Here is a 27,470-nt window from a genome sequence, read left to right as displayed (position 1 = left end):
CTTTCTTCTACCTTTCCTGTGTAACCCTTTCAAACCTTAAAAAAAGAAAAATCTTAAAACAGAATGTAGTTTGCATGCAAATTGTAGCCCTGTTCTTTTAACACCCAGGGATAAATCTCTTTCTATAATGGGCATTTATTGATTATAATTTTAACGTAAGCTTAGCTTATTAAATTACTTTCTTTGCTGAATCTGTACAGGATAATGCATACATAGCCCGTGTCATTTTTAGTGTTTAGTGGCTTAGCATCCCTTGTAAATACATTTATGAAATATTCATTTGAACTTCAGCTATGTTATTATCCTCTGTGATTTCAATTCCAATTTTCTTCCAAATGTTTTTAACTTTTCTCCTAACTGAGCTCTTGTTTTTCTGAGCACTACAGCAGGAAGCAGTGGGTGGAGAGGGAGAGACAGGCAGGTAGCAAAGGATTAAAAAAAAAAGGAAGAAATTTTTCCTTTTTCTTATTTGTTTGCATCAACTGAGAATCAAAGAAACCACAGACAGAAAAAAAGCCTGGTACATTATCTAATGCCTGTTCTGCCCATGCATACCAGAACACCCCCAGCTGCTACAGGGGTCCCCAGAAGAGTCCATCTCTCTTTATCTTACCTGTTCTTCTTTTATCCACTACCAAGCTGAAGGGAGAATCAGCTTCCATTTTCCCCTTGCCCAAGTTCCTATCAAATGGATAACAGCAATATCATACACATTTCTCTCTCTTCCAGCTTACTATACCGTAGAACAAAACTGATGTCAGCACAGGGAGCCCCTTCCCCTGACAATGCCCTCCCTGTGGGGAAGCATTTTTGTTCCTGTAAACAAAACTCTTAAGATTTTTTCCAGTTCTAAATCTGAGTTCTTTCAGTTTGTGGAGGAGCTGAAGCAGCAGTCGGCAGAGGATGAGCACACTGTTCTAGCCTGAGCGTGATTCCTTTCCTCCTCTGCCCCATCCACACCCAGGATCCAAACCTGGGCCACCCCCTCTCAGAAGCAGCACCAATTCAGAAGTTTGCAGTTGCCCATTCTAGGTCTTGAGTGTTTTGCAACAGACACCCAACAAAGCCAAGTTTGCTTCTTAAAAAAAAAAAATATCTTTTTTCAACAAAACAGTACTTTCTACCTTTTCAAAATAGCACAAATGCATCAACTAGCTTACCTACTGGGAAGGCAAGTTGCTAACAGCAGGTCACTGGAGTTCTACAGTAGATCACCTGGCACAGCTGGCTTTTTAAAAAGGAGCACCTGAAGGTCACCACTATGTGCAGGTCTCTGCATGTCCCTGTTCTGGACATGGTACGGGTCAGTAGTTTTGACACAGCATGAATCCTCACCACCTGACTACTCATAAGAGTAGCAGCTTCCCAAGCTCTTTACAGCCCCTCCTTTTCAAGACATGTATAGAGGCAGTAAGTGTGGCTCTTCTCCTCTGTCCCATAGCCAATCAGGCCTGAACTTCCATACACATATTTAGATTTTAATATTCCCTACTCCAGCAAAACCTCAGCCTCCTCACCGAGTGTTAGCTGCCATGATACTCTGATAGAACAAAACCAATACAAATTCCAGATGTTGTTCAACATCTTGTCACCAGCCTTCCACAGTCACTACAACAATTAGTATAACTCTGAGAATCACATTTGGGTGGCTTAGGCTCCTACCACATGTTTTCTAAAGAAATTTCACTGGCCTGGTCTATCTCTGAGATTCAGATCGTAATACAAAGAATCTGCATGAGCAAATTGTGTCAAAATCAGAAGTTAGGTCTAACAAACTGAAATTCTGAAATTTGTTCCTTCAGCCCCAGAATTAGTTGCTTTTCTGTGAAAAGACATCCTTATAGGGATACATTAAACTCTTTCAAGTCTGATGAAACACTTTGCTTCATGATGAAGAAGATGGTATCAGAACATAGACATGTGTCTACTCTATTTTCAGGTCTGTCTGAATGGTGCATGGTTTGCAGCTTCCTATATGCCTCTGCCACACAAGAAAATATAAGAAGCCACTTACTGATTCTGTGTAGATTCTGACATCTGACTAGTTTCGAAGGCATTTAGTTTGACTGCCTGTAACCAGGATACAATATTCTGGCAATATTTATAGAAGGTTTAATTCATGAGATCTAATTAAAATACTATGACATGTGTGTTCTTCTTGAATTGGTGCCCTATGAGTTGGTTGTTCTCTTTCCTCTATGCCAAAACAACATCAAAACAATATAAACTGCTAATGAGGATGAAGAAGTGGCTGAAATTTTGCTAATTCAATTGATGATATTTCTTCTCAAAAAAATCCCAAAAACGAACACCGATTCTTTTATTAACAGAATGTCTTCAAACAGATGGGCCTGTATAAGTACTGTCTGGTACTCTAGATAAGATAAAAAAGATTTTCTGATTCCTTTTTACTTGGGATAAGCAGCTCATTACTGATTCTGTGGGACCATGAAATTACATGTTCTTGTGCCCGGGTTTCCAGAGCTGTAAAGTGTGCAGGTCACCAAATTCTCCCTTTTGTTTATTGTGATAACATCACCTTTAAGAGTACTTATTTAATGTATCTCCTCAAGTCAAGAATGGAACTTTTAACAGGTAGGGGGTTTCTTTCTATTGGAACAAAAGAAAATCAATTTGGCAAAATCTGACCCCACTATCAATGCCCAGAACTGTATCCTGGCTTTCAAAATTAGGCCTTGCACTGATCCATTTCCAACTGAGCCACGGCAATTCCTTTGGCACAGTCTTCTTTTTCCCCATCATTGGGGGAAAAAGGGAAAAAATAAAGGAAACTGTAAACCTAACAGACGCATATGCATGAAAAAGCCTATGGCAAACCATCTGTAATGCCTCAATACTTTTTTTATTTATTTTCCTTTTCTCCATCATATGAAACTGCAGAACCTTAATATATTTTCTCACAACATTTTCAAAAGCATCTAAATATAACCGTTCTAATTACAAGACTTAGAATAAGTATATTTTCTAAACAACTTTATCTTTCATTTGTAGCACTTTGTGAGCAAAAATGTCTATTTGGAAGCAGGTGCATAAGACCAAATGTCTGTGCTTGCAGAAGCGGCTATACTGGTTCGGCATGTGAAAAGAAGGTAAGGTCCAAAAGCACTGTTACGGTAAGGACAAAAATAATCAAATGTAACTAAAATGGTTTACAGAAAAATGGATTAAAGTCTTGTTAACCTTATGAAAGATTTAAATAAGGTTATAAAATATTTTAAAGGAAGTTTAATGACTGGTCATCTGCCAAAATAACCCCGTATGCAAGTTCTGTGCACAACTTTCCCTTAAGGAACGATTCAATACTTCAACATAAAACCCACAAAAGCTGTGTCTATTCTGGTAGTTAAGGTCATCCTCAATACAGTGCTCCTGCCCAAATCCACTAACCACCTGCACAAAAAACTCTGGATAAAAATAGCTGGTTGTAGTCCAGCCCAAGCCTAGAAGCTTGTCTGGGTTGCAAGGGCAACCTGCTCCTCTCCACGAAACACCCCTTCCCTTGCTTCTCACCCCCTTACCTTCTCAACTTTGCCACTTGTTCACAATGTGAAACCTTAGGCCTCGTACCCAGGAGGTATGCCAGTACTGACTGCTCTTGTTCATTCCTTCTCCAGTCCAGTTTCTGATGTCCACAGACACCTTCTTTATCTTGCTGAGCTTGACCTCAAGCTCTACATCAAACGCCACCACAAACATATCCAAAAGTGGCAAAACACCAAAATAATTCTCCTGGTCTGAGAGGGGTCACCATGCTCCTCCAAGTAACTTTATAAGAGGCTTTTTTCCAAGACGAACTCTTATTGCACCTGTTAGCACTTGCTACCCCATCACCAAACAGGTGCTCCTGCAGGTGCTTAGGTAGCACTGATGGAACTAAATCTCCATGCCTTCCCAAGGGGGGTGGCAGCCTAAACAGGTGACACCTGTTCTGCTCTGTACCTTCTTGCTATGGTAGTTGTTTCCATTGCCTTGTTAAGAAACAATTGTTTCTTTCTTCCTGGCATTGACAAAAGCAAAGTGAAGCCCAGCAAATCTTTTTTGGTATGAGTTTGAGAAGTATTAAGTTGGTCAAATACTACTCTCGCCACCATCCCAAAAAACCCAATAAGCCATGTCCAGCTATGAGAATGGTTTGCAAGGTCTGATAGAGGGTCTGGACCTGGCCATCACATCAGTGTATGTCTTTGAGTCCAGTTTGTCCCCTGCACCATCACAAAGAGAAAAAATTTTTTTCCATCTTGCCTGATGTACCTAAACACTGTATATATCAACTTGAATTTCCCCTTCTATTTTGACTCTTGCTTTACTTCATACCCTGCACCCTCTGTTTCTTTAGCAAATCTTCTCCCTTCCAGAGTCACAAACACCCAAAACATTTTAAATGTTTGCAATTGTAAGGGCCACATTTTAAAGCCATGGTCATTTCCGATAACTCAAATAGTATTCCACTCGGATGTCCTGACTGGGACAATCTCCAGCTTTCAAAAAGGCAGGTTGCCCTGTCATTTGCCTATGCTGTAAGGCTATGGGCAAAACCCAACATATTTTCATTTCAATTGCATAATGCATTAAAAGAAAGCATTAAAATCTACTCAGATAGTCACTTATTCTCTTAATGATAATTATATTTTAATATCAGAATTAAAGTTCTGTATGGATTTTCCTGACAAGTACATTCTCATACTAAATTACAGCTCCTACATCAATACTGAAATGCAGCTTATGCAGATAAGATGAGAAAGTGTTGTAATTTTCTATATATAAAAAAAAAAAATCTACTAAACAGGTTGGCTGTAGCCTAGGAAAGTACAGTGCACATTTTCTCAATTAACAAAAGTCCAATTGGAAGCAGGAATATGCCAAGATAAACTGGAGTTATTGTCTGCAGGTGTTTATATCCAGCAGACTTTCCCCTGGTAGGTCAAGAATTGCTCTTTTTGATACAGCAGACCAAGATTACCAGGATTGCTTTAGAGCATGGTTCTAGTTGTGAAAGTGTGAAGTATGGTATTTGTCATTTCACAAATGAAGTGGAATTTTGTTGCACTTATCAGAAAATATTAAATCAAAAAAACCAGGCTTCTTTTTTTTGCATGAATAAACTATTACACAGTAAATCAGCCCTGAAAGAAAAAGAAAGTAGAAACACGCTTTGCATATTATATATGTCCAAAATACCAAGCCATCAAGGATACATGCAAACACATGGCTCTCTCTAGCAGTGATTCATCACACATTTTTTAAGACCATTTGAAGCACTCTTCAGTTTCATGGCTTGTTCTGCAGAAATACTGACTGATATGAACGTGCATTGCTTTGATGTGAAGAAGGAAACGTTCTGAATAAAAGAGTATTAACGGGTTTCCCACAATCTGTGAGCCTTGCTGAAAGCTAGAATCAAAGTTAGTAATAAAAATGATGGATTTAATAGTGCCTAGTTTAAATTACATGGCTTATATTATATGAAAACAAATGAGCTACCCCTCTGAAAAATCAAAATTATGAGAGATATTACAACACACAGCTCATTTACTAGCATGAATTATAGTGAATTGTAAACATAGGAATTCATGCCCATATTACTGTAAAAAAGTTGGGATGATAGCCTCCCAACAGTTAATTTATCAGACTGGATCAGGTATAAGTGAACAATCTGAGCAGGCTTTAATCAGCAACTTCTCCAAACCTGTCAGTCGTGGAAATGTCACAATTTACCTAAGTGATTGTTCAAGTATTTAAGTACATTATTAGAGCACCATTTTGTTTTTCCTAACACTGAACATCAACCCAACGTGTTGAAAGTAAAACTGATACTTCTTGGGGTAACCTTGGTGGGGACAGAGAAAAGTTATCACAGTCCTTTCAGTAATGACATTTACATGTCTGCAGACAATTATAGAGTCTCTGCTGCCTGATTTTCTCCAATTTTCCTAAACTAAACCAATGAAGTTTCAAACCCCTTTCTCTGTCACTCTTGTCTAAACTCTCTCCAGTCTCTCCACCCCTTCCTGATGCACTGCAGCTAAGCCCCAGTGCAGGCTAGAGCCCAGCAGCTGCCCCCTCTGTGGCTCCCTACTCTCCGATTAATATGTTTACAGCAAGAGATTTATATTTTTCTGCGGCAGCACTCTGACCTGCTCAGTCTTTTCCACAGTGCTAATACCTTATCCCTTCTTTCCCATTTGGCTTACATGCAGCTGACTTTTCCACTGTAAGCACCAACTTTATAGTCTTCACTTAATTTTGTCTTAAGGATTTCAAGCTGTTTCACACATTTATCAAGAAGATTTTTAATTTGAAGAGTGCTTGCACTGCCTCCAAGTGTGACATTGTTCAAAAATGTGATGTGCCGTTGTCTAAGACATTAATGAAAGTAGCGAATAGTAGAAAAATCAGGGTGTACAGACTATTGATAAAATTATTCCTTGAGAAGACTTTCTCAAACAGGCCTTGCTCCTTATTTATTTCATCTGAATCATACCTAATGGCACGACTGTCTGGGTCATATCAGAAGTCTCCTTAAAGTGAAAAACGTATTTGCTCTTGCTGGATAGAGTGGCTGCTTCCCTTACTAAGCTTGAAGGGCTTACAAATCGATTGTTTAGTAGTGTTAGTAACTTTCCTGATACCAATTTAATCTGAATCTTTGGCTGCGATTCCCTTGCTTTTCCTTTTTTTTTTTTTTTTTCCTTGTTTAAAGATATGTACTATGTTTATTGGGATTATTCATACCCTTTCGGAGTTCCCAAAGCAAATCACTGCTGGTTTAGAAACCACATCTTTAAATATGCTGGCGTAAACTATGAGGCTGGTTGACCTGGAAAAGCTGCTTCATGTAAAGACCCTCTTATATACTAAGACTTTCTGTATGGGGAGTTAATGCACAGTAGATAGCATACCATAAATTCAAATCCCAGTTTATTGCCTAGTCATTTAACCTTGTAAACAGGCCTTAAATCTGACTTTTCTGAATCTAAATACTCAGTTCCTTCCCTACCCTCCCTTGCATTCCTATTCCCTTGTTAATTCTGATCAGGTTAAACCTTTTGTCACATTTAACCTTTCCTTTCCATGAAGACTGAAGAAAAGGCATTGAGCACATTAGCCTTGCCTCTGTCAACTGCAACCTTCTCTCCCTCCTGTTAGATTTACCACTCCGTTTTGCTACAGGAGTTAAAACCCATGCTTCGCTCTGTTTGCATTATGAATCTTCAAATAACTGGAAACAACACGGTAGCAGTGGCATGTAAAATTTGTCAAAACCCCTGAATTAAGCTGGAGCGGAGCAGCCCCTTCCCTCAGCAGCAGCTGACAAGGGACACTCCGAGGGACTGCACATGCAGCTGAATTGCACCAGCCCCCCTTCCCTAGGGAAGGAGACGCAAGGTGATCGTCACTTATCCAGTTTAGGAGTCTGATTTCCTCCTTTAAACTTAATTTCTGGTCTTCAACTTAGTCTCACAAAATTAGAGTGAAAAATTCATTTTAGCAGCAATTTTTTTTCAGAGTATAACCTGAAAACATTAAGGAGACAGATAACAGGGAGCTGGGGAAGAAAGGCCTCACTGCAGAAGTCCTTTGTTTTTTTCCACAGTGTCTGGAGCCTGCTTTTGCCAGTGCATTTAGAAAAGCTGGATGGCCCATATTCACTTAATCAAGATACTCCCCTTCCTCTGCTGCAATCTTCAGTATAGTTCCCCTTCGTGCAGTTAAGATTCCTGAAGAAACAATATACATTTTCCCAAATTATTCATCATCTCCATCCTAGTTCTTACATTTATATTGCCAAGTGATTTGCAATTCATTTTCTGACATTTTTTGTTTACTTTGTTTTGGACTTCTGCTAAACAAAGCCTGCCAACAGCATTCCTCAGAAGGCTAATGAACTTGCTAGGATAGCAATCACTCTCTTAGAAACCTTTTGCTTATTTTTAATTTGTATTGACTCTTTGAGAGATTCAGATAATTTAGCAAGTTTCGTGGCAGACATGAAGACAAATGCTCCTGCTGACTTTTACATTCAAAACAGCCATTAGAGCACATTTGTTCAGGGCTGGAAGGGGCGACCCAAACAAAACAGACTGAACAGACCTCTTTTCCAGTGGAACCACAGCTTGGCGTGAGTCCTGAACAATGACAATCACTACATCATTTGTACAACATGGAGTTTTCCAGAAAGTTGAATTTCATGTTGTATCTGTTGTCCTATCAGATACCATCATGCTTTCCTTGGGGTTTGGTTTTTTTTTCCTTTCTAAATGGATTAAAATAATAGCATTAATTAAGCCAACAGAATTAATTTAAGCTAAAGAGTGTTATCTAGTTAGATACAAATGGTAAGTAATATTATACTACAAGCTATCATGATGGTGTGTTTTCCTAAAACCAGTTTAAATATTAATGCACTAAACTTGCCTGCCTGTTGAATATTTATTCTAAGGCATAAAGATACTGAGAAGAGTAGCCTGTTACAGAAAATAATGATTAAGGAAAGGCAAACCTTATGATAGATATTTTTAACAGTGGAATTTACCAGTAAATTGAACAGCAACAGGCCATTCATTCCCTGTGAATGAGCCCAGTGACTACCTTCCAAAGATTAAACATACTATTGATTTCAGTTCAGCCTGAAAATACAAGATGTTTTTAATAAACAATTTATCGTCTTAGGCAACCCTTTGCTGCAGTTAGATGACCTTAACATCACTATTACTTTGTTCGCTTATACATTAAGGGGCATTAAACCACAAATCATGGTGCTCAAGCTATACAAGCTGTATTCAGCATCTTTGAATATACAAGCTAGTCATCTGTGGAGTTTTAGGAAAATATGACATGCCTATTCATAAATTATTTGACAAATAAAGGGAAGTAATATGAGATAAAAAAGGGAAAGTCAAATATTGAGATACACAGGTATGCCAGCCGCATTATTTGCTTGCTTGTTTTACATTTTAGGAACGTAAGAGTAATTCATGCTATTTAAGCAAGAAAAGTGTCTGTGACTTCATCATATCACTGAATGCCTTCAACACATGTACTTGTTCATGCATCAGCTGTAGTCAGAGGCATCCTGATGCACTGTAGTCAGTCTAGACCTGGAACCACCCAGAAGCTTGGGCTTCCAGGCATGCCCGGATAAATCCACACAGAGATGTGCCCTACCAGGTGAACTCACCAGCTCAGGTCCCTGCTAACCCGGAGGTCTCCATGCGTGTTCCATCTTACCGATGACCAAAGCCTACCACTGGTCTTTAAAGGATTCAAGACCTCTGGTAGTGCACACTATGAATACTTGACCACACTTTTAGCCTCAGAGGTGCTTATCAAGAAAGAACATGCATGGAAGCATTCATTCTGGACTTCTGCTGTTTCCCTGTCATAAAAAGATGCATCATATACCTTCTTTTCAAGTGTAAATGGGAAAGAAGAGCATTACTGATTTGGAAATCACAACGTTTTTCTTTGGCTCTCATTAGTTTCATGAACACAGGACAAACCACTCTACCGAAATTCCTCCCTGCTAGGTTTTGATAGTTGACACAGGCCTTCAGAATGGAGTTTTGGGGTGACTGCAGACAGGTCTGCCTGACATGAATACTTAGAGGTTTCTGCTAAAGTTTGGCGCTAAGTATATGCTCCAATTTTCTTCCCACATTTCTACCCCCCAAAAAAAAAAAAAAACAACCAGAAAAGGGTTTTTGCAGCATTTTAAGTTTTATAATCTATTCTAATGTTTATATAAGCATGCATATATATGTCCTCATCCAGAGAAGGGCAACAAAGCTGGGGAAGGGGCTGGAGGACAAGTCTTATGAGGAGCAGCTGAGCAAACTGGGGGTGTTCAGCCTGGAGAAAAGGAGGCTCAGGGGTACCTTATCACTCTCTACAACTCCCTGACAGGAGGTTGTAGTGAGGTGGGGGTCAGGCTCTTCTCCCAAGTAACAAGTGACAGGACAAGAGGAAACTGCCTCAAGTTGCCCCAGGGGAGGTTTAGATTGGGTATCAGGAGGAACTTCTTCACTGGAAGGGTTGTCCAGCATTGGAGAAGGCTGCCCAGGGATGTGGTTGAGACACCTGCAGGCATTCAAAAGACGTGTAGATGTGGTGTTTAGCTATACAGTTTGGTGGTGGACTTGGCAGACATAGTTTACGGCGGGACTCAATGATCTCAGTTTTTTTCCAGCCTAAACGATTCTATGATTCTATATATATATTTACACCTAAAAAAATATACACATCTAAAATCCAGATATAAATCTTAGTATAAATGTGTATTATAGGTATACAAAAATATGTAATATGACACAGACATGCACATAACTTGTTGACCTCAATAAATATACATCACTCTTCCAGATATTACACACAATTTTTCCATGTAAACTCAAATCCTTACTGTAACTAAACCTGTCTAAATCCCAGCAGACACCTGTAGAACTATGCTGTCTTTTCATATAAAATAAACGTGCCATGTACTATTCACAAATAAACAACTGCTGCCTGGATACATCACTATCAGAAACTAAGGTAAGGTATTTTAAAGTCAGAGGGAAGTGAAATTTGGGGACATGATGCTAATATCAAGGTTAACCTGTCATATCAAATACAGATACATCAAGATTAAGGAGCACCTTTCTTCTTGTCCTGAATAATAAATTAATATCAGCACCTTTATGTGCTTTGTAATATAGATTTCTATAAAACTGCCCTTCAAAACGGGTCCTTAAATCTATGTGCTAGCATAAAATAAAGCTTTTCATATCATCTATTATCTTGTTTTGGGATAAAGAAAATTCACTCATGTATTTAAACCAAGATGATATTCATGGACGACTTCTGCTGTATGAAAATGGGATAAGTACACTGAAATGCTTTCAGGCAAGAAGCCAACAATCTCCATGCGTTATACAGAAGTGGCAGAGTGATTTTTTTAAGGCACACCTGCTTTAGATGAAAGAAATTGAATTCCAACTCCATAACTGTCAAGCACCACCGCAAATAATAGAGCCTAAGCCGAATCATTTCAGCAATATAGCTATTTTCCTGTTGAAGCGATGGAGCAGAAATCAGCCATAGCCAGATGATATCACTTTATGTGCATGCTTTCGAAACAGTTCCATTCATCATTTCACTGCTTAATCCCTTTCAAAAACATGTTCTTCCTTCCCTGGTTAATAAAAACTTTGGTTGCCTAAGTCAAAATTGGGGGGGGAGAGGGGAGGGGGGGAAGAACGTATGGGAAGTGGATTGTGATTTTGCCATAATTATATAAAAATTCCAAAGAAAATACAGTAACGACAATAAATCATTTGAACATTTGCGCATAATATTTCTCACATGTACACGCATGAGGCTGTTCCTTCTATAGTCCCTTAAGCAGCTGAATCCTCATTTCTTTTTTGCAGCTCCCCATAGGATGAAGATAACAGCAGGACAATGAAGACAATCATTTGAGTATTGATAATCTGGCACTGAGCATGTTATTCATTCAGGAAGATAGAGTGTGAAGAAATTGCTAGTTCTCTCCCTTTTACCATCATATAATCACACAGAATAATAACAGTAAAAAAGAACCCTCTTACGTCAATAAACCTACATTTATTTTCAAACCTGTCTATGGCAAGGCTCAAATTCATGATCCGTGGCTGTAGTGACACTACCACAATGACTGCTCCTGACAACAACAAGATTTTAAAATGGTACAGACCATTTTATAAAAATTTTAGCACCATGTTATTCTGCTTTCATTAAAATTTGAAGGCACAGATAAACTTCCTCATTTCTCCCCATTTTTTTTTTTTTTAAACAGGCAGGTTTACTCACAGTGTAGAGAAAAATGAATAAATAAGATCCTGTTTCTACTGAGAAATTTCAGTGATTACCAAGAGAAAAACCTCAGTAAGGTTTAACCAACACTAGCTCCAGCCTGTAGTGTCTCTCCGCTGAGTAACTGCTAAAGCCAAATGCTTTAGTTTTTGAAGTTGCTAGCTTGTCAGCATTTATTTGTGGAGGTATCAATGCAATACCTGGTGAAATGCTGGTTTTTAGTTGCCTTTGCAGCTGGGTTCTCCTTTGCCCTCTGGAATGGCTATACATTGCTCCTGGGTGAGTTATTGGTTTGACTTGCTAAGGACACAGAAGGGCCCATATAGCCATACAACTTCCATCTGTGGAAGCATTTTAGAAAACTAGCTTTCTAATCATACAATAGTGAAATATTGGAAAATCTAGGTGCTTTCAGAAATCTGCATCTTAATTTGAAAATTCAGATTTACAGAAATCTCCCATTGGCTCACCTACCAGTGGCCAAAGACTGAGCTGTGTGTTTCATTACAGGATTGACCTGGGATGGAGCAGTAGCAGGAAACCAGGGGACAGGGCAAAGGAGTATGAGGAAGAGGAGGACGACACCAATGATAAGTTAATTTGGAAAAAGAGAGGTTTAAAATGTCACCTTGGGCAACTCATGTTCGGCAAGGTAAACCCCAAACCACGCTCTGAGCATTCGCACTCTCATTTGTCTCACTGGAAGATTCAGAGCAAATGTAGAGCAAAATCTCAGTACCTTGATGGAGAAATACAAAAGTTCTGACATTCCCTCACTCTTCCAGAAGCCACTTCAGGGAACAATGATACAAGTAGGGAATTTTTGATTGAACCTTCAGGTCTGCAACAGCAACTAGACGTAAGAGTTGATCTGACCTTTCCGTAAATTTATAAGAATAAAAATACAGACTGTGACACCTTCAAATACTGCAAATTAAGTGTTCAAGAAAGCTTGGAAAAACTGTCGGAACTATATCTCACAGAAAAATTCCTCCTCCCTTTCACCCAGCTGTTAATAGCGTGTTTTTCTCTACGTCTAAATAATACAGCAAGATGCTTTTAAACGTATCCACTGTTTTCCAATAAATGATTCTTTATTTCTGAAGTTTACCCTTTCATGTTATGGACTGATCCAATATAAATAGTATCCCAAATGCAAAAGATAATAAAAGCAAATTACACTTGCCGCTTCTTGCCAGTTTCCTACTAACACTTAGATGAAGGACCAGACTTCAAAAATACTTGCTATATTTTACCAATACATACTAATCTAGACCACAGTTAGCAATGTCAATATGAAGCTAAATTTTTAACATTCGCTTTAACGGTTCCAGGAAGACATTAATACTGAAAACAGAACATTGGCACCAGATGAGTATCTACAAGATTAAATTTAGGGTGGCAATTACGCCTTTCTTGAAGTACAGCCCCAATCAATAAAAAAGATTTCTATTACCTTGCCTCCATAATGTCTACAAGAGGCAGTGCTAATGACCAAAACCCCTTGCCAAGATTGGATTTGAAAACCTGTAACAGCTTTCAATGCCTTACAGCTTCTCCCTGTATTTCTAGAAGTGACTGTTTGAGACAATGTGCATCCCCATCTATTTTTAGACAATTAGAACATTATTTTGAATCACTGAGGATGGTTTATGTGTGGTTATAAAGCAGAAGCAATTACTAATAAATAGCAACACTCAGGTTCCAGTATCTGGATATCAAAGTACACGTAACCTACAGTTACTGTAGGTTCACAGATCATGTCGGTGTAACACTTATTTTCTGGAGGATGAATTCAACAGTTCTTTTTCTCCCAGCCACTTCAGCTCTTAACTGATTTTCTTCCCTTGATTGTTCAATATACTTTGCTAAAAAGTCATTAGATACGGTGATGACTATACTCCCAGCTTGCATTTTAAACAAGATATCAAAGAGAAGTAAGAAAAGAGAAAAATTATTCTCTAGAATCTCTCAAGTGTTTTACTACTTATTGACAAATAGCCCATTGAGACAATTTCTTGTAAATACAGGGACTTATTTTTGTAAACCTTGTCTTACAAGTCACTTCTTCTAACCGTTGTGCCCAAAGTTACTACAAGGAGCTTAAGGCAGGAGTCAGTCTTAATAATTGCACTCTACCAAAAAAACTGTACTAGCTCAGTAGTTACTTGAAGTTATAAGATACTTAGTTCTAACTTCTAATTGTCATTATGAGCTCCAATATTCTTTGTTTGCTGAAGACTTATGCCAAAATCCTATTAAATCCCCAAATAAATAAGGTACAACAAATCACAATCTCTTGTTATGGGAATAGCAAACAGAACCATTAGGCAGAAGGGGGGGGGGGGTGTCTTTGGGTTTTTTTGCTTAATGCAAACCTTTTTAATAGCAGTCATTGGCAGATTTAATTCATCCACGGCTTATAATATTCATTCATATGGATGTCTAAACATTAAGTCCCTGGCTCTATTCTTTTTGAATTTTCATAGGGTTTGTGTTGTTTTCAAGAGAGAAGATTACAGTAACATATTTTTCTACCTAGAAAGCAGGAGACTGCAATAAGTAGGAAGGAGTTAATTTTTGTGCCTACTCTCTACCATTATTAACTTTTCCCAGAAAGGTGGGGCAGGTTATATGCTTCACTGAGCATACATTGTATGCATGTGTATGTGTATCCTCACACTGAAAACCCCCTAGAAAATGCTGTGAAGCAAATAACATGTTTTTTATTGGAAAATAGCCATGCCATTCAGTATTTCAGGAGGAAAAATACCGTTTTCCTTTCATTTAAAAAGGTTGTTTTTTTCCTCTCAAGCTAGGAAGCTCAATGTGAGCTGAAAGAAGTGCATGTACTCCCTGCAGAAAGGTAGGTAGAAACAACATCTGAACAACATCTATAAAACGTTCTTTTAGAATGAGCAGAGATTTGCTCCAGAAATGTACCACTTTCGTAGGCCTGCAGATGTCATTCCTTGGTTTATCCAGGTAAGGATAAGTACAGCAGCAGCTCAACAGCAGAAGTCACTAATTCTGTCTTAGGGAGACCACCCGTAGGGGAGGAGAAGCATGATCTGGTTTCGATGTGTATTTAATGCTCAGCCTTCCTGCCAGAAAACCCTGTTCTGCATGGGTCACTGGAAAAACAGCAGATGATGGATGGAAATGAGTATATTTGGGGGCTCATTTCAAGCTGATGACACATTGAAGGGGTCTGCCAACTCGTGTATCACGTGTCAAATGAAAGACTTTGCAATACTCCATATACATAAATAAACACATTGAATTATGCATAAAATTATTTTCACTTTAAATTGTTTAACTACAAAAGCTGTAGAGCATGACATGATCTGTGGGCCTAATACTACATCTTTATGCTCAATTAATTTTTTAACAATAATATCAGTTGAAGAAGGAGCAGGACGTACCAGAATATACATGGTATGCATAACAATATGCACCTCTAAGATTACCTTTTATACTTCAATAAACTAATTTATACTCAGGAGCTCTGGCTAGGAGCTGTCACATCCAAAATTAATGTTCATTATTCAGAACAGATTTTCACTGTGCTTGAGAACAGGAGCTCTGGATTGATCCCCGGGCACCTGCAAGGCACGTTTGGAAAGGCAGAAGGTCTCTGCCTTACAGGACGCAGGCAGACATCGCTCTCCCTTCTATATTGCTTCCTATTTCTGCCAGCTGAGATTAGGGAGACTTGACATTAGCCAGTTCCCCATAGGAAGAGGAGCACATGGATGCACAGTGCGCCTTATTTATATGAGGTCCAAGTCCTGCACTGTGGACAGAGCTTGTCCTGCAGAGGTGAAATCCAGCTCCTGCAGCACAGCCCATGCCTGCCTCCCTTAACCAGGAGGATGTGTCCTGCTTCTGTGCTTCTAAGCCAAGACACAAATCATCCAGAGGTGCCTTTCTTCTCTGCCTGAGTCACAGGCAACTCAGATCCAAATTAGACATGTTAGTTGACCTCTTCAGAGATGTCCCTCTCTCTTTTCTGTGCCAGACCAGTTATTACTGGAATGCTGTTATTACCTCCCCATCTGACAGATAACTCAACACCTCCCCAGACTGCTGCTAACCAGGCTTAGAGAAGCCTCTCTATTAAAACTGATCAAAAAGTGGAAAGTACTTCCAAGGAAAAACCCTAACTAGACAAATTCTCAGTCTGAACCTGTAAGAACTTTTATCCTAATAATCATAATTGTGTCAAAAAGTTTTGTACTAACTTTACTTTTGAAATTTTAGTCTTCTGTCACGATGGTGCTCCTGATGGGACCAGCCAATTTCCCAGCTAATCTATTTGACACCTGGTTAAGACTTTTTCCCCCCTGTTTAGAACTAATTTTGATCTAGATGTGTAAGTTGCTGACATTTGTACTGTAACAGGAAGATGGGAATAACTTGTGATAAGTTTACTGAGAGAATGCAGAGGCTTTTAATCAGTTTGCTTAGAGCCACAGGAAAAAAGAAACATACTCCTGGTTTGCTCTTAAGTCCTCCCCCCTTTTTCCTTTTGTTTTTTTCCCCCAAAGCAGCTTTTGGCATGCATTACCCATGACTGATTAGTGCTGTCAGAGTCCGTGTCAGGTATAAAACAGATTTATCATAAGGTTGTAGCAAAACTAGATTATCCTATTCAAAAGCTGCATGCCTTCCCTATATTCTGTGCCAAGCTTCTGATAGTCAAAGAGTTTGTTACTAACATGGATGTCTCAGAGCAAGAAGATCCAAGCCTCTGTGATCATCAAGCCTGTTTATTTCACATTTTAACTATGTCTGGGGCACTGAAAAAGAATTTCAATGGGTGCAAAATGAAGCAACCTATCTGTTTAATACCACAAGCCACTATCAACCTAATACATTCATTTGCCCTTTAATACAGAGTCCATTTCAAAATCTTTCTCCTGCCATTAGACCGCTTTTAAAAGCTTATGCCCTTATAAACCAAACAATCATTTTCCCCTCAACAGCTACGACCTACCATCACTTTACAAGACCAAATTACTGAAGAAGGCTGCAGGTTCACTAAGGCAAGTGGCAGAGATTTCCTGCAGGAGACAAACATGACCAAAGCACTATTCACACACAAAATGAAATTCAAACCTGGCTTTAATCTCAATTTCTTCATACATAACAAGAACTATTTTTGCAACTTCTACTTGGAAACATCTGAGAATAAAGATGCAAGTCGAAGCATAAAAAATGACCTAAACCAGACTGTTTTGAAGGCAACAGGAAGCTAGGAAGATCAAGATGGAAAACCATCAGTTATTGAAATTATGGTAAAATAAAACAATGTAACAAATAGGGCGGTATCTGAAGAAGGCAAAAGCACAGAGATTAATACTGACATAAGGATATATAGATACTACAAAGTAATCCCAGAACAATTGATTTCCCTTTCCTTAAATAAATAGGAGGAGAGAAATGAATCCAAAATAAACAAGAGAAAGCCAGGCTCAGACACAAGGCAACAAAAGGCAAGAGTAAATTTTTGAGTCGTAAGGTCTAAAAAAAGAAAACAATTCAGAAAAGAACCTGAGCAAGGTTACAGCAGCAGAAGAAAGGAGCTGGGGGAGGATGATGGATAGGATCTAAATTAGTAGCTCTTACACTAGAGACTGGATTAAAAAAAGAAAGATAAAGAATACTTACATAAAATAGGAAATTATTATAGACCTATAAAGTAGATTACAGTCTAAACAGGAAAGCGTTTATACGTGAAGAGTATTTGAAGGGTGGCTACAAGAAAGATGAAAACTCCCTTTTACAAGAATTCACATGGAAAAGATGGGGGGTAATGGGTACACATTATTCCTGTGAGCTTACAATTGGACACAAGAGGAAAATTTTTCACAATGAGAACAATCAGCCATTGGAATAATCTCCCCAGGGAAGTGGTGAATCCCCCAGCACCGGACATTGTTAAGATTCAGATGGACAGGGTGCTGGGCCATGTTGTCTAGACTGTGCTTTTGCCAAGAAACATTGGACCAGATGATCCTTGCGGTCCCTTCCAACCTGGTATTCTATAAAATCACTTTAAGGTCAGAATATATGCAGCCCATTCATGATCAATGTTTTAACCTTTTAAACTGAGGGAACCTACCAGTGGAATTGCTGATAAAATCTGTGTGATCATGGTACCTGTTGTGGTTTTAAATAACTGAGATAATCAAACCCAAACCTAATGAGTTAACGATATAACTGATCTGTAGATGCTAAACACATGGTTTTGCAAGAAGTACACAAACTTACTGTTCAAGCCTGTACTTTTGGAAATGTTACTCGTTAGGGGGAAAAGAACTGCACTTCTATAAACCAAGGTTTCAACACAGAAATAAACTAGTACTGAAAAGGGCCTCAAGGGAATGTTAAATTGTTCTTCCACCTCAAACACACCTTCTGCTTTGTGAGTAGTTCCAGGAATGGGAATAAGGAAATGGGAATAAGGAAAATGGAGCTGTGACAGGCCAGTCATCACAACAGAAAGTGATGGGATTTGAACAGGAACTTGAACCCAAGTTTTCAAAGTCTGAGTTCTGAGCTGTGCATTATATGAACACACAGTTTCTTACAATCTCTGTACAAGAACTGGGCAAATGAGACACCTGTGAAATGAAGAAGTCAGATGCAACAAGGTAAGGGACTTTCCACAGGTCTAACAAGATGCTTCTGCCAGATCCAAACATCTCTCCACTGCCAATGACCGTGAGCCAACGAGACCAAGGAGGTGGCGATGAGGAGCCCTAAATGGGCGGGGAGGAGAGGCAGTTTCCAGTGAGGTCAAGAGGAAAGCAGAAGCAGCAGTGGCTGTGCTCACACAGCTTTCTGGAAGCTGTGGTTTTCCCAGCAACTAGTTCGACCAAGCCAGACCAAACTTGTTCCAACACAATCTTAGGGCCAACAACTGAATACAACTCTCTGAGGTCCAGACCAGCGCTCTTATCATCTTTCCTTTCTAAAGTCACTGACTTAAGTTTGGTCTTGCTGTATTAAAAAAAAAAAAACACAGACAAAAACCCCAAAAATACCCACACAAAAACAAAACAAAGAGCCAGTTATATCAAATAAGTAATACTACTCAAAGTCTTAACTCTTTCCAAGACTACATGACTCATTTAAGGTCACAGGGCACAAGGGCATGCTAAAACTCAGACAAACACAAACCAAGGCAAGTGTTTCCAAGGCCATGCTGCCACCATGTAGTCCACAGTTCCACTGAAACTTTAGAAAGCAAAGTTCAAGCTATTTTAAACCCATTTTAATACCTTAGCTATAGTACAAACCTAAATGCACTTATCCACTCCTCCCAGTTAATGAGCAATCTGAGAACTATTAAAGACTCCATAGACATGTGAGAAATTGTCCCTGTGCTTGAAGAGAAAAGTTTTGTGCCACAAACTGCTTCCAATCTTGGTGTGGTGTTCTCTGTCCATGAAAAGAAATCATAATCTTCAATTTTAATACCGTACTGACAAGTACAGTACTGCAATCTGTTACTGCCTGAGAGCACTGGAGAGTGTTTTGCCTAGATGCTGTAGGCTAAGTCCTGTCCTTGGGTGCAAGGGCACAGCAAGATGCATCTGTACACTTGAGGGCTAAATTTAGATGAAGGAGAAAAGGCCACATGAGTTACAGAGTTCCACTCCGGACCATTTCATGCTTGGATTTGTAGTCAGTAGCTTTACATTTCCCTGGTTAGGAGAGGGCACCTACAATACAGTCAATTTTATGCAAGTTAGGTGTGCTCACAGATTCATAGTACACTACTGAAATAGCTCTTCTCTGAGCAGAGTTTGAACAAAATTACTAACACAAATAGGGAAAAAACTTAAAACAAAAACAAAACAATTAGGCAGGAGTTCAGAAAGTTTTCTGGCTAATTTTGAGCTCAGATTTTCTCAAGATCAAATGGTCTCACAAGCCTCATATACACAGAAAAAGATGCCTGAAGAACAGAATCCCCTCTGACTCCACAGCTGTACGGAGAAGTGTGTGCTTTGCCTGCCCTCTTGAAGCCAGGCCAAAAGCATCTCCAGCTTTGATTTTCCTGCAGCTTTCTATAGTCCCTCCACGTGCTTTTCACCACCACCTTATCTACACTGGAGTTTCAGTTACAGATGCTCTTGCCCATATATCCTGTTGCCAAGGTGTATCACGTCAAGCAAACATTCCATGTGCATCAGTTGACCTACCTAAAAACCATCTGCAGTTCCCCCTTGGGCTCCCTAGGGAATGAGCACAGAGGTAACGGGAACTATTCGGTACAGCAACTCAAGAGCTTAAGTGAACTAACAAGCAAGTGAACCATCACAAAAGAGGGAATGTCTTTCATTTCAAAAGATTATATATTTTTTATAAAGTCACAGAATCAAAGTTTAGAGAAAAGAAGTGCTAGTAACTGAGTTCTAGGCTGTGGATTTATCAGTCCGTAATAGCAAAACAAGAAACCTGAAATTATTTGCAAATTAGAAAGATGTCCAGTAGGCACTGGGATTTGAAGCCAGCACTCAGTGTATTTTTACTGAAAAGCATAGTGTCATTATTGAATATGCCATGCAAACTAAGCAGAGGTTACTTTATGTTAACAAAATTACAGCAAGAGTTATCGAAGACAAAAGCTAAACCATTATTAAATAATAAGCTTCCATTAAAAATTATAAAATGGTTGTTTACTTGTCTTTGATAGAAGTAACTACTGGAGAACACAAATCCAACTGGACGTTTATTGGGCACAATGCACTTTTTAATTAGTAGTTTATAGGTAAAATAATGTATAACTCAAAGAGACAGAATCACATCAAGCTTGGCCTTTAGATTTTCAAAAAATAGTTTAATATTACTGTATGTTTTATTATTTTATAAAATTACTACCAAGACAATGGAAATATTTACATTTTATCTTTCTAATAGTGTAAACAATTTCTAATGAAAAAAATATGCCAGCTAGAGTACCAAAACTTGGAAAGGACTTGGATCCAAATATATAAGGAAAACAACAAGAAAAAAATTGATTATACAACTGTCTTCAAAATGAGAGTAAATAAATACATTTTCCAACCAATATGAGATTTCAAATTGTAAAGCCTTACATGGTACATACGTAAAATGACTTTTCCTATTTTTGTAATATTTTTATTATCATTAAATACACCTCGATTCCTACCTCCTCCCTTTTATACTGTTCATATCAGCAGACAATAGGTAAAAGTCTGGGTTTGAGCTGAAGAAGAGATTAACAGTTAAAACTGGAGATTACCAACCATTTCATAACCAAATGAGGCATTATACCAGAAAAGTCCTTCAGCTTTCACCAGCCTTTCTTTGTCATTTTAAGTCCTACAGTAACTTCTTTTCTTTAAAGTCTGTTCCTCCCACTCTTTACTCCCCTGCCTCGTGTTCTCACATTGCTGATCATTCTCACTGCTCTCCTCTGTACTTCTGTAACTGTCAAAACCTACCGTGAGGTCCATTTTCCCTGTCTGAGTACATTTTCCCTGTTTTGTGAGTACAGGGGAAGAGCTAGCAGAGGCTTTTTGGTGCCAGGCAACATCACTAGTAACGCAATACTTGATATATCCCTGAATGCTTTTTGACTTCTCTGTAGCAGGACACCACCAACTCTTATTTTGCCTGTGATCCAATAAAATGCTCTATATGCTTTTTTACAAAAATGTCATCTACCCATGTGGTATTCAGGCTGCTAATTATTCCTGCTGAGTGTGGTATGTTGTATTTTCCATGGTTGAACAGCATCCTGTTTTTCCAGACAACTGCTCCAATTTATTAAACTCATTTTGAATCCTAACCCTTCCTACCTTAGAGTTTACTTGCAGCTCACTGCAGCTGTGTCTTACCTGTGCATTTCTTAGGCAGGATCTCTGTTCTACCACCCTAATCACTAGCAAAAACAGTCTGTCACCAAACAGCCTCACTAGCAAAATGTGTCCAGGCAGATGCTGTGAACCATCAGTAACTCCTCGGGTCTGCTCTCTCCTCTCCCCACAGAAAATACACCTGGACCACGTTTCCTCAGCTTGCCCATGAAAAAAGTTCCGACACAGTTGCAAAAGACAATGAAATTAAGACATATAACACTTTCCACAGAAAAGGATCAGTTTGACATGATTTTTTTCTTAATAAATTCATGTTGACTATTATTCATCTCCTTGTTAGTAACCAGGCTACATACATATAGAGACAAAATTCTCTATCATCTACCTGCTCCTGATTTCTCCCTTCCTTCCTTTAAGCAGATCCCATTGCAAATCAAAGCTCTAGAGCCAGATGATATTCCTTGCTCCTTATCTTTGATTTCAAAATGGAAGAATGATGGATATTCCAATAGGAATGAGGACACATTAGTCCATAATAATCCTGTGTTCTCAAATAACTGAAGGCACCAGTTCAGCTCCACTCATTCAGCAACACAAAACATTATTTATTGGCTGTTAAAGAAAAATATGGCAGTTCTCCATGGCAAATTCATCCTTCTTTTGAAGCATATGTTATCAGGGCTCAGAAGGGAACTGTGAGTATAGATTTTTAAAATAGCCTTGCAAAAACATTATCTCTGAAAAACTGAAAGCGAAGCTGCACGAATGCAGTTTGATACCATATTGTTGATAGCGTCGGGAGATGTCACAGTAGCACATTTTCCATATTTCCAACATAATTTTTAAAACACAACAGAAAGCACAGAAGAGTGCTGTGCTCACCACATTGGTGGCAGATGCTGGAGAAGAGGCAGCTCTCACTCAGGCTGCCCTCCTTCCAGGCATCCCTGCCACCGGCTCAGGCTGCACACAGCACAGGCTGGCAGCACGTGGGACAGCACACCACTTGAAATTGGAGCGTTTTTAATCCTCCAGACACCATAATAGAGGTCAAATACCATTTACAGTGTTTAATATTTTATTTTTAGGAAGACTGATGACATTATAGCTCATTGGATATTTATGAAGAGACTGAGTACTCTCATTTTCATGGGTAGTGGATGCTATGGACAGAAATGTTCACACAAAACCCAGCTGTTGACGAGCTGCCTTGGGAATTTTTGGTTAGCCTACCCAACGCTGACATTTTTAAAACTGTCAAGCCTATTTTGAACAAAGCAGCCTGTTTTGTTGGTGTTTCCATACAGCAAAAGGCATACTGAGGGAACAGGCAGAGAGCATTCAGTAACACGAGTTCATTAAGTCATTGCAGCACAACTTAATTTGGCTGTAGGACATTATTTTCCATGGAAACTCTGGTTTGTGCTAATGCAGCTCTACAGGAGGTCTAATCTGAAACGTCTGATGTGCTTAGGGGGAGCAGACAGAGGAGCACCTCATTCTGGTGTGAGCACTCTGAGGGCCGTGGGCCCTCAGCTGCTGGGGTCAGAGCCTCTGGGAGCAGAGATGTCTTTAGGTTTGTCTCCAGCTTCCCAAAATGCTGGAACCCCTCAAGCTCCCAGCTGTAGGGACTGGAAGAGCAAACCGTGCCTGCCAAGGGTTGGGGCATGAAATGGCCCATAGTATCATGTGAGAGCACCGCTCAGACTATTCTTCATAGCAGGAATAACCTGACAAGAGTTACTAGTCCCACAGTCATCCAGACTGGCTAAAGCCATGTCTGCAAAACTGCTCTGAATGTCAGGGAAGGGCCCTGCAGGCACCAGGTCCCACAAGCCCTTCCTCCCCACCACAGGCACCAACACCACAGGGCTGCCAGCAATGTAACTGCTTCTGCAGTGTCAACAGGAGAATCAGGATTGCAAGTGCAACAGTCTGTAACACCACCTACTGAGACGACGCTTACGGTTTGTTTTTCTCCCGAAACCAGACCATTTATCTCTTAAAAGTTTCTATGTCAGGCTGTCAGTGTCAGACAATGCCAGACTGATGTTTGTCCTTTAAACCTTAACTATACCCTCAGCGTGTCCAGAGATGGGCAAGCTGGGGAAGGGGCTGGAGCACAAGTCCTGTGAGGAGCAGCTGGGGGTGTTTAGTCTGGAGAAAAGAGGCTCAGGAGATATCTTATCACTTTTACAACTACCTGACAGGAGGCTGTAGCAAGGAGGGGGTCCATCTCTGCTCCCAAGTAGCAAGCAATAAAAGAGGAATCTGCCTCAAGCTGTACCAGGGGAGGTTTAGATTGGATAGCAGAAGAAATTTCTTCACTGAAAGGGTTGTCAAGCACTGGAACAGGTTGTCCAGGGACATGGTTGAATGACCTGTCATTCCTGGAGGTATTTAAAAGATGTGTGGTTGAGGTGCTTAGGGACACGCTTTAGTGGTGGACAGGCAGTCCTGTGTTAAAAGTGAACTTTATGATCTCAAAGGTCTTTTCCAACCCAATTGATTCTCTGATTCTGTTTGGGCTGTAATTACAAACCCACACTTTTCCATAGGATTCCAGCTTCAGCTGATGCACTGTATGGACATCAGAAGAAGCCAGAGCCAGACTGCACACAGCCTGCCATAAATCTGGCATTTCTAACCTCTGAGCACAGAGCAGATTTCCTCTTTTTCACTCAGGCGCCTTCCCTGATTAAATTCTGATAGCTAAAAAAAAAAAAAAAAAAAAAAAAAAATGGTACTAACTCTGCCTGCAAGATGAGAAAAGATTGCGGAAATAACCTCTGCTGGAGATACTAGGGGATGAGAGTGAGATGTAGATAAAGAAGTAAATAAGAAAGAATCAAGGAACATTACAAACCACAGTGCTTGCAGGCTTCACTTAAAATATATAAATAAAATGTAGAGTTATGATAATCAAAACAGAATAATAAAGTATTATCTGCTAATCTTTTGAAGTTTGAGTGCAGCTGTTGGCTCTAAATAAGCAGGGCTTGTTACCTTTTAACATCCCTTAGAGACCTTCTTCTGCCTTGAGTACTTTCTATCGCATTATATTACAAGACAGTTTTCAAATTAGTTGAGATACTTGATAGAAGTTTTTCCCCTTCAAAAAGTCAATTTTACAAGCAAGAAAAGCCATACAAGTGAGATGGCATTTTACCAGATTAGTACATCATTTTCATTAACTGAAATTCATCTATTATGCTATGTGAAAGAAAACAGTTAGATAGAAAATCTATTGAATTTAATTTCTAGACCTATGCTATTTAAAATCTGATTATTTTCTAGTAGTTGGACAACTTTATTATTTTAAAAGTAAAGATTATATTGAAGGTAAATACTATTGTCACTGTTAACATGGTAGAATAACATTCAGCATTCATCTCACATGACATGCATGTCACAATAATGAATAATGTTCAATTTACTGATTATATTCACATTAAAATACTTCCTCTTCTTTCTTAATCATTTACTCTAGGCTGTACAGTCTACTTCACTTTTTTTATTAATAAAAGAAAAGTTGATCTGTAACAAGCCACTGCTTTAAAGTTTAAAAGCAAGAATTTTATGTTACAGAGTAGCTTAAATAGCTGATATTTCAGGTGGTAGACTACCAGAAAGTATTATTGTTTATTTCTTCACATCATTTTATTTTGTTTCAAATGAGTAAAGACAGTTATGCCATTTTTAATTCTACTTCAGGTGGCATTTTCAAAGATTATGAGGTAATACATCTTTTACCTTAGTAAATTGGTTAGAAAGCATACTTGTTTTCTACCTGAGCTGAAGGAAAGAGTTAGCAATAAACCTTGAGTTCATGGTAGCTTAGTGTGGTTTGTTGTCCAATACAACCTACTAACAGAAAAAAAGATACCACTGAGGTATAAAATTCCTTACTCCTTCAAAGCTTCTTCACCTGGAAGTTGGCATCTAGCATAAATACCAAAAAAAAGCCCCAGTATAATGCAGTAATAGTCCGAAATACTGCAGAGTCCACATAATGAAGCCTGCTGTTAGCGCAAAGTATTATAGAGTTTTAACCTCTAAGACAGAAAGAGGTAGGAGGAAAAAAAGCTATAGGTTTATTTCTTCAAAATTTCCAATCTTCGTGAACATTGGTTTAGCTCCACTGGTTTGCAGCAAATTGAAGTCTGCAACTTCACAAAGCTCCAATAAAATGCATACTGTTCAATTTCTCCCTTTTTCTGAAACTCTGTCCATTATCATATGGAACGTAAATATATATCACTCAATTCTGAAACTATGCAGTTAAAATACAGAAGACACATTAAACACAGGTAGAGGCTTATGACAAACAATTCAGACAAAAATGCATTAAAAGCATTATGAAATCTGCTAGTATCTCCGTTATTAATATACACCACAGCTATAAGACACATGCCTATTTATCCCTGCCTCTCTGATTTTAATACAAATGTTCTGACCTCAAATAAAAAAAACCAAATGTAACTAAACTTTGCTAAGGTTCTTTTTATTTTATTATGAAATCTAGGGCTTTTTTAAAAGGTACACAGACTATGAAAACACACTGTAGTTACTGTGTTTTCAAAAAAATGTGGGTTATGACACATTCTCTAATTGTTCTGGGGAAAGCAGTAACAACTCTGAACAAGCCCCTTAAGGCTGTAAATGTATTTTCCATAAACTAGCATATCTATCGGGCTGTTATATTAATTTCCTTCTCACTGCCTCCACTACCTTTACCAACATCTTTTCAGCCTTTTTATGCAAAAAGTTACGTAATATTCCATGTAGCTGAATACTTATTTATTTTTGAGCAAGCAGGCTCAAGGTTCAGCTGGAAGAAGCTACCTTTTGGGAAATACTTTTAAGCGTCATGCATTCTTCTACTTGGCCTTCTATAAAGAGATTTTTATGCAGTAGTAATCTTCCAACAGCATCTTGCTTGCACCAAGGGGCAGAAAGCATCAGTCTATTGACATATAAATTGTTCTCCTACCAGATTTTTCTGGCTTTTTTTTTTTTCCCTGATTAGCACCCATTTCTTCCATTTCCCAATATACATGGCTAGGTCTTGTTTACCGTAGGAGAGAGCAGAACACATTGTAGGAATGAGTTAGCAGTACCTACCACCTCGGAAAACCCTGCCAGTCTCCCATTTCCACAGGGCTCGCTTAGAAAGACTGTTAGGTCTGTGAGACTGGAGTTTAGGACTAGGGGAGAGAAAACATCAATTTTAATTCTAAATTCACCACAAGTTTACCACAGACCTTTGGCAAAGGCACTATAACGTTCTGTACTTCAAGAACCTTCATTATTAAGGTGTATAAAATGCTTTCCTTGTTTTGAAAATCTTTTCTTAAAAAGAATAACCTTATGAAAACGATTAAGGCAGAATAAATCCCTTATGGTCCACCAGTCCTCTGAGCATGTCTCTCCATTCCCTATGGCAACACTGCTTCCAGAACATCACACGCACGTAAGGATTAGCAGTGAACCAGCCAGCTACGAACACATCTGCCTCCCTGTATTTCTCTACTTCCTTACACATTCTTCACCATCACTGTGTTTAAATCATCCACGTCTCAGTGATGCATCATGCCTCATGAATGAAACTCCTGTGAATCCCTCTGCCTGTAGACCACTTGTGGAGCAGAATCTTGATTTGGATCTGAATTTGAGTTTTGCTATGAGTGAAGAGTCATTCTTGGCACACAGTAATCCAGTCTGGCCACAGTTCTCTTCCCTGCTGGTTTTGATAGTCTTCCA

The 27,470-nt window shown here is 39.0% G+C and overlaps 1 protein-coding gene across 1 annotated transcript in view; it reads left to right on the top strand.

Annotated features, from left to right (window-relative positions):
• Positions 1-13,241, top strand: part of LOC130153806 (von Willebrand factor D and EGF domain-containing protein-like) — a 185,903-nt gene extending 172,662 nt beyond the window's left edge. Inside the window, exons 28-29 of the mRNA XM_056349152.1 lie at positions 3,013-3,110; positions 13,185-13,241. Of these exons, the coding sequence (XP_056205127.1) occupies positions 3,013-3,110; positions 13,185-13,241 (155 nt within the window). The remainder of the gene's footprint in view (positions 1-3,012; positions 3,111-13,184) is intronic.
• The last annotated feature ends 14,229 nt before the right edge of the window (positions 13,242-27,470 follow it).

The sequence above is a fragment of the Falco biarmicus genome, chromosome 8 (genome assembly GCF_023638135.1).
Source record: "Falco biarmicus isolate bFalBia1 chromosome 8, bFalBia1.pri, whole genome shotgun sequence".
In the NCBI taxonomy this organism is placed as follows: domain Eukaryota; kingdom Metazoa; phylum Chordata; class Aves; order Falconiformes; family Falconidae; genus Falco; species Falco biarmicus.
Note: the sequence above shows the minus strand (reverse complement) of the source record. Positions and strands in the feature narration are given on the sequence as shown.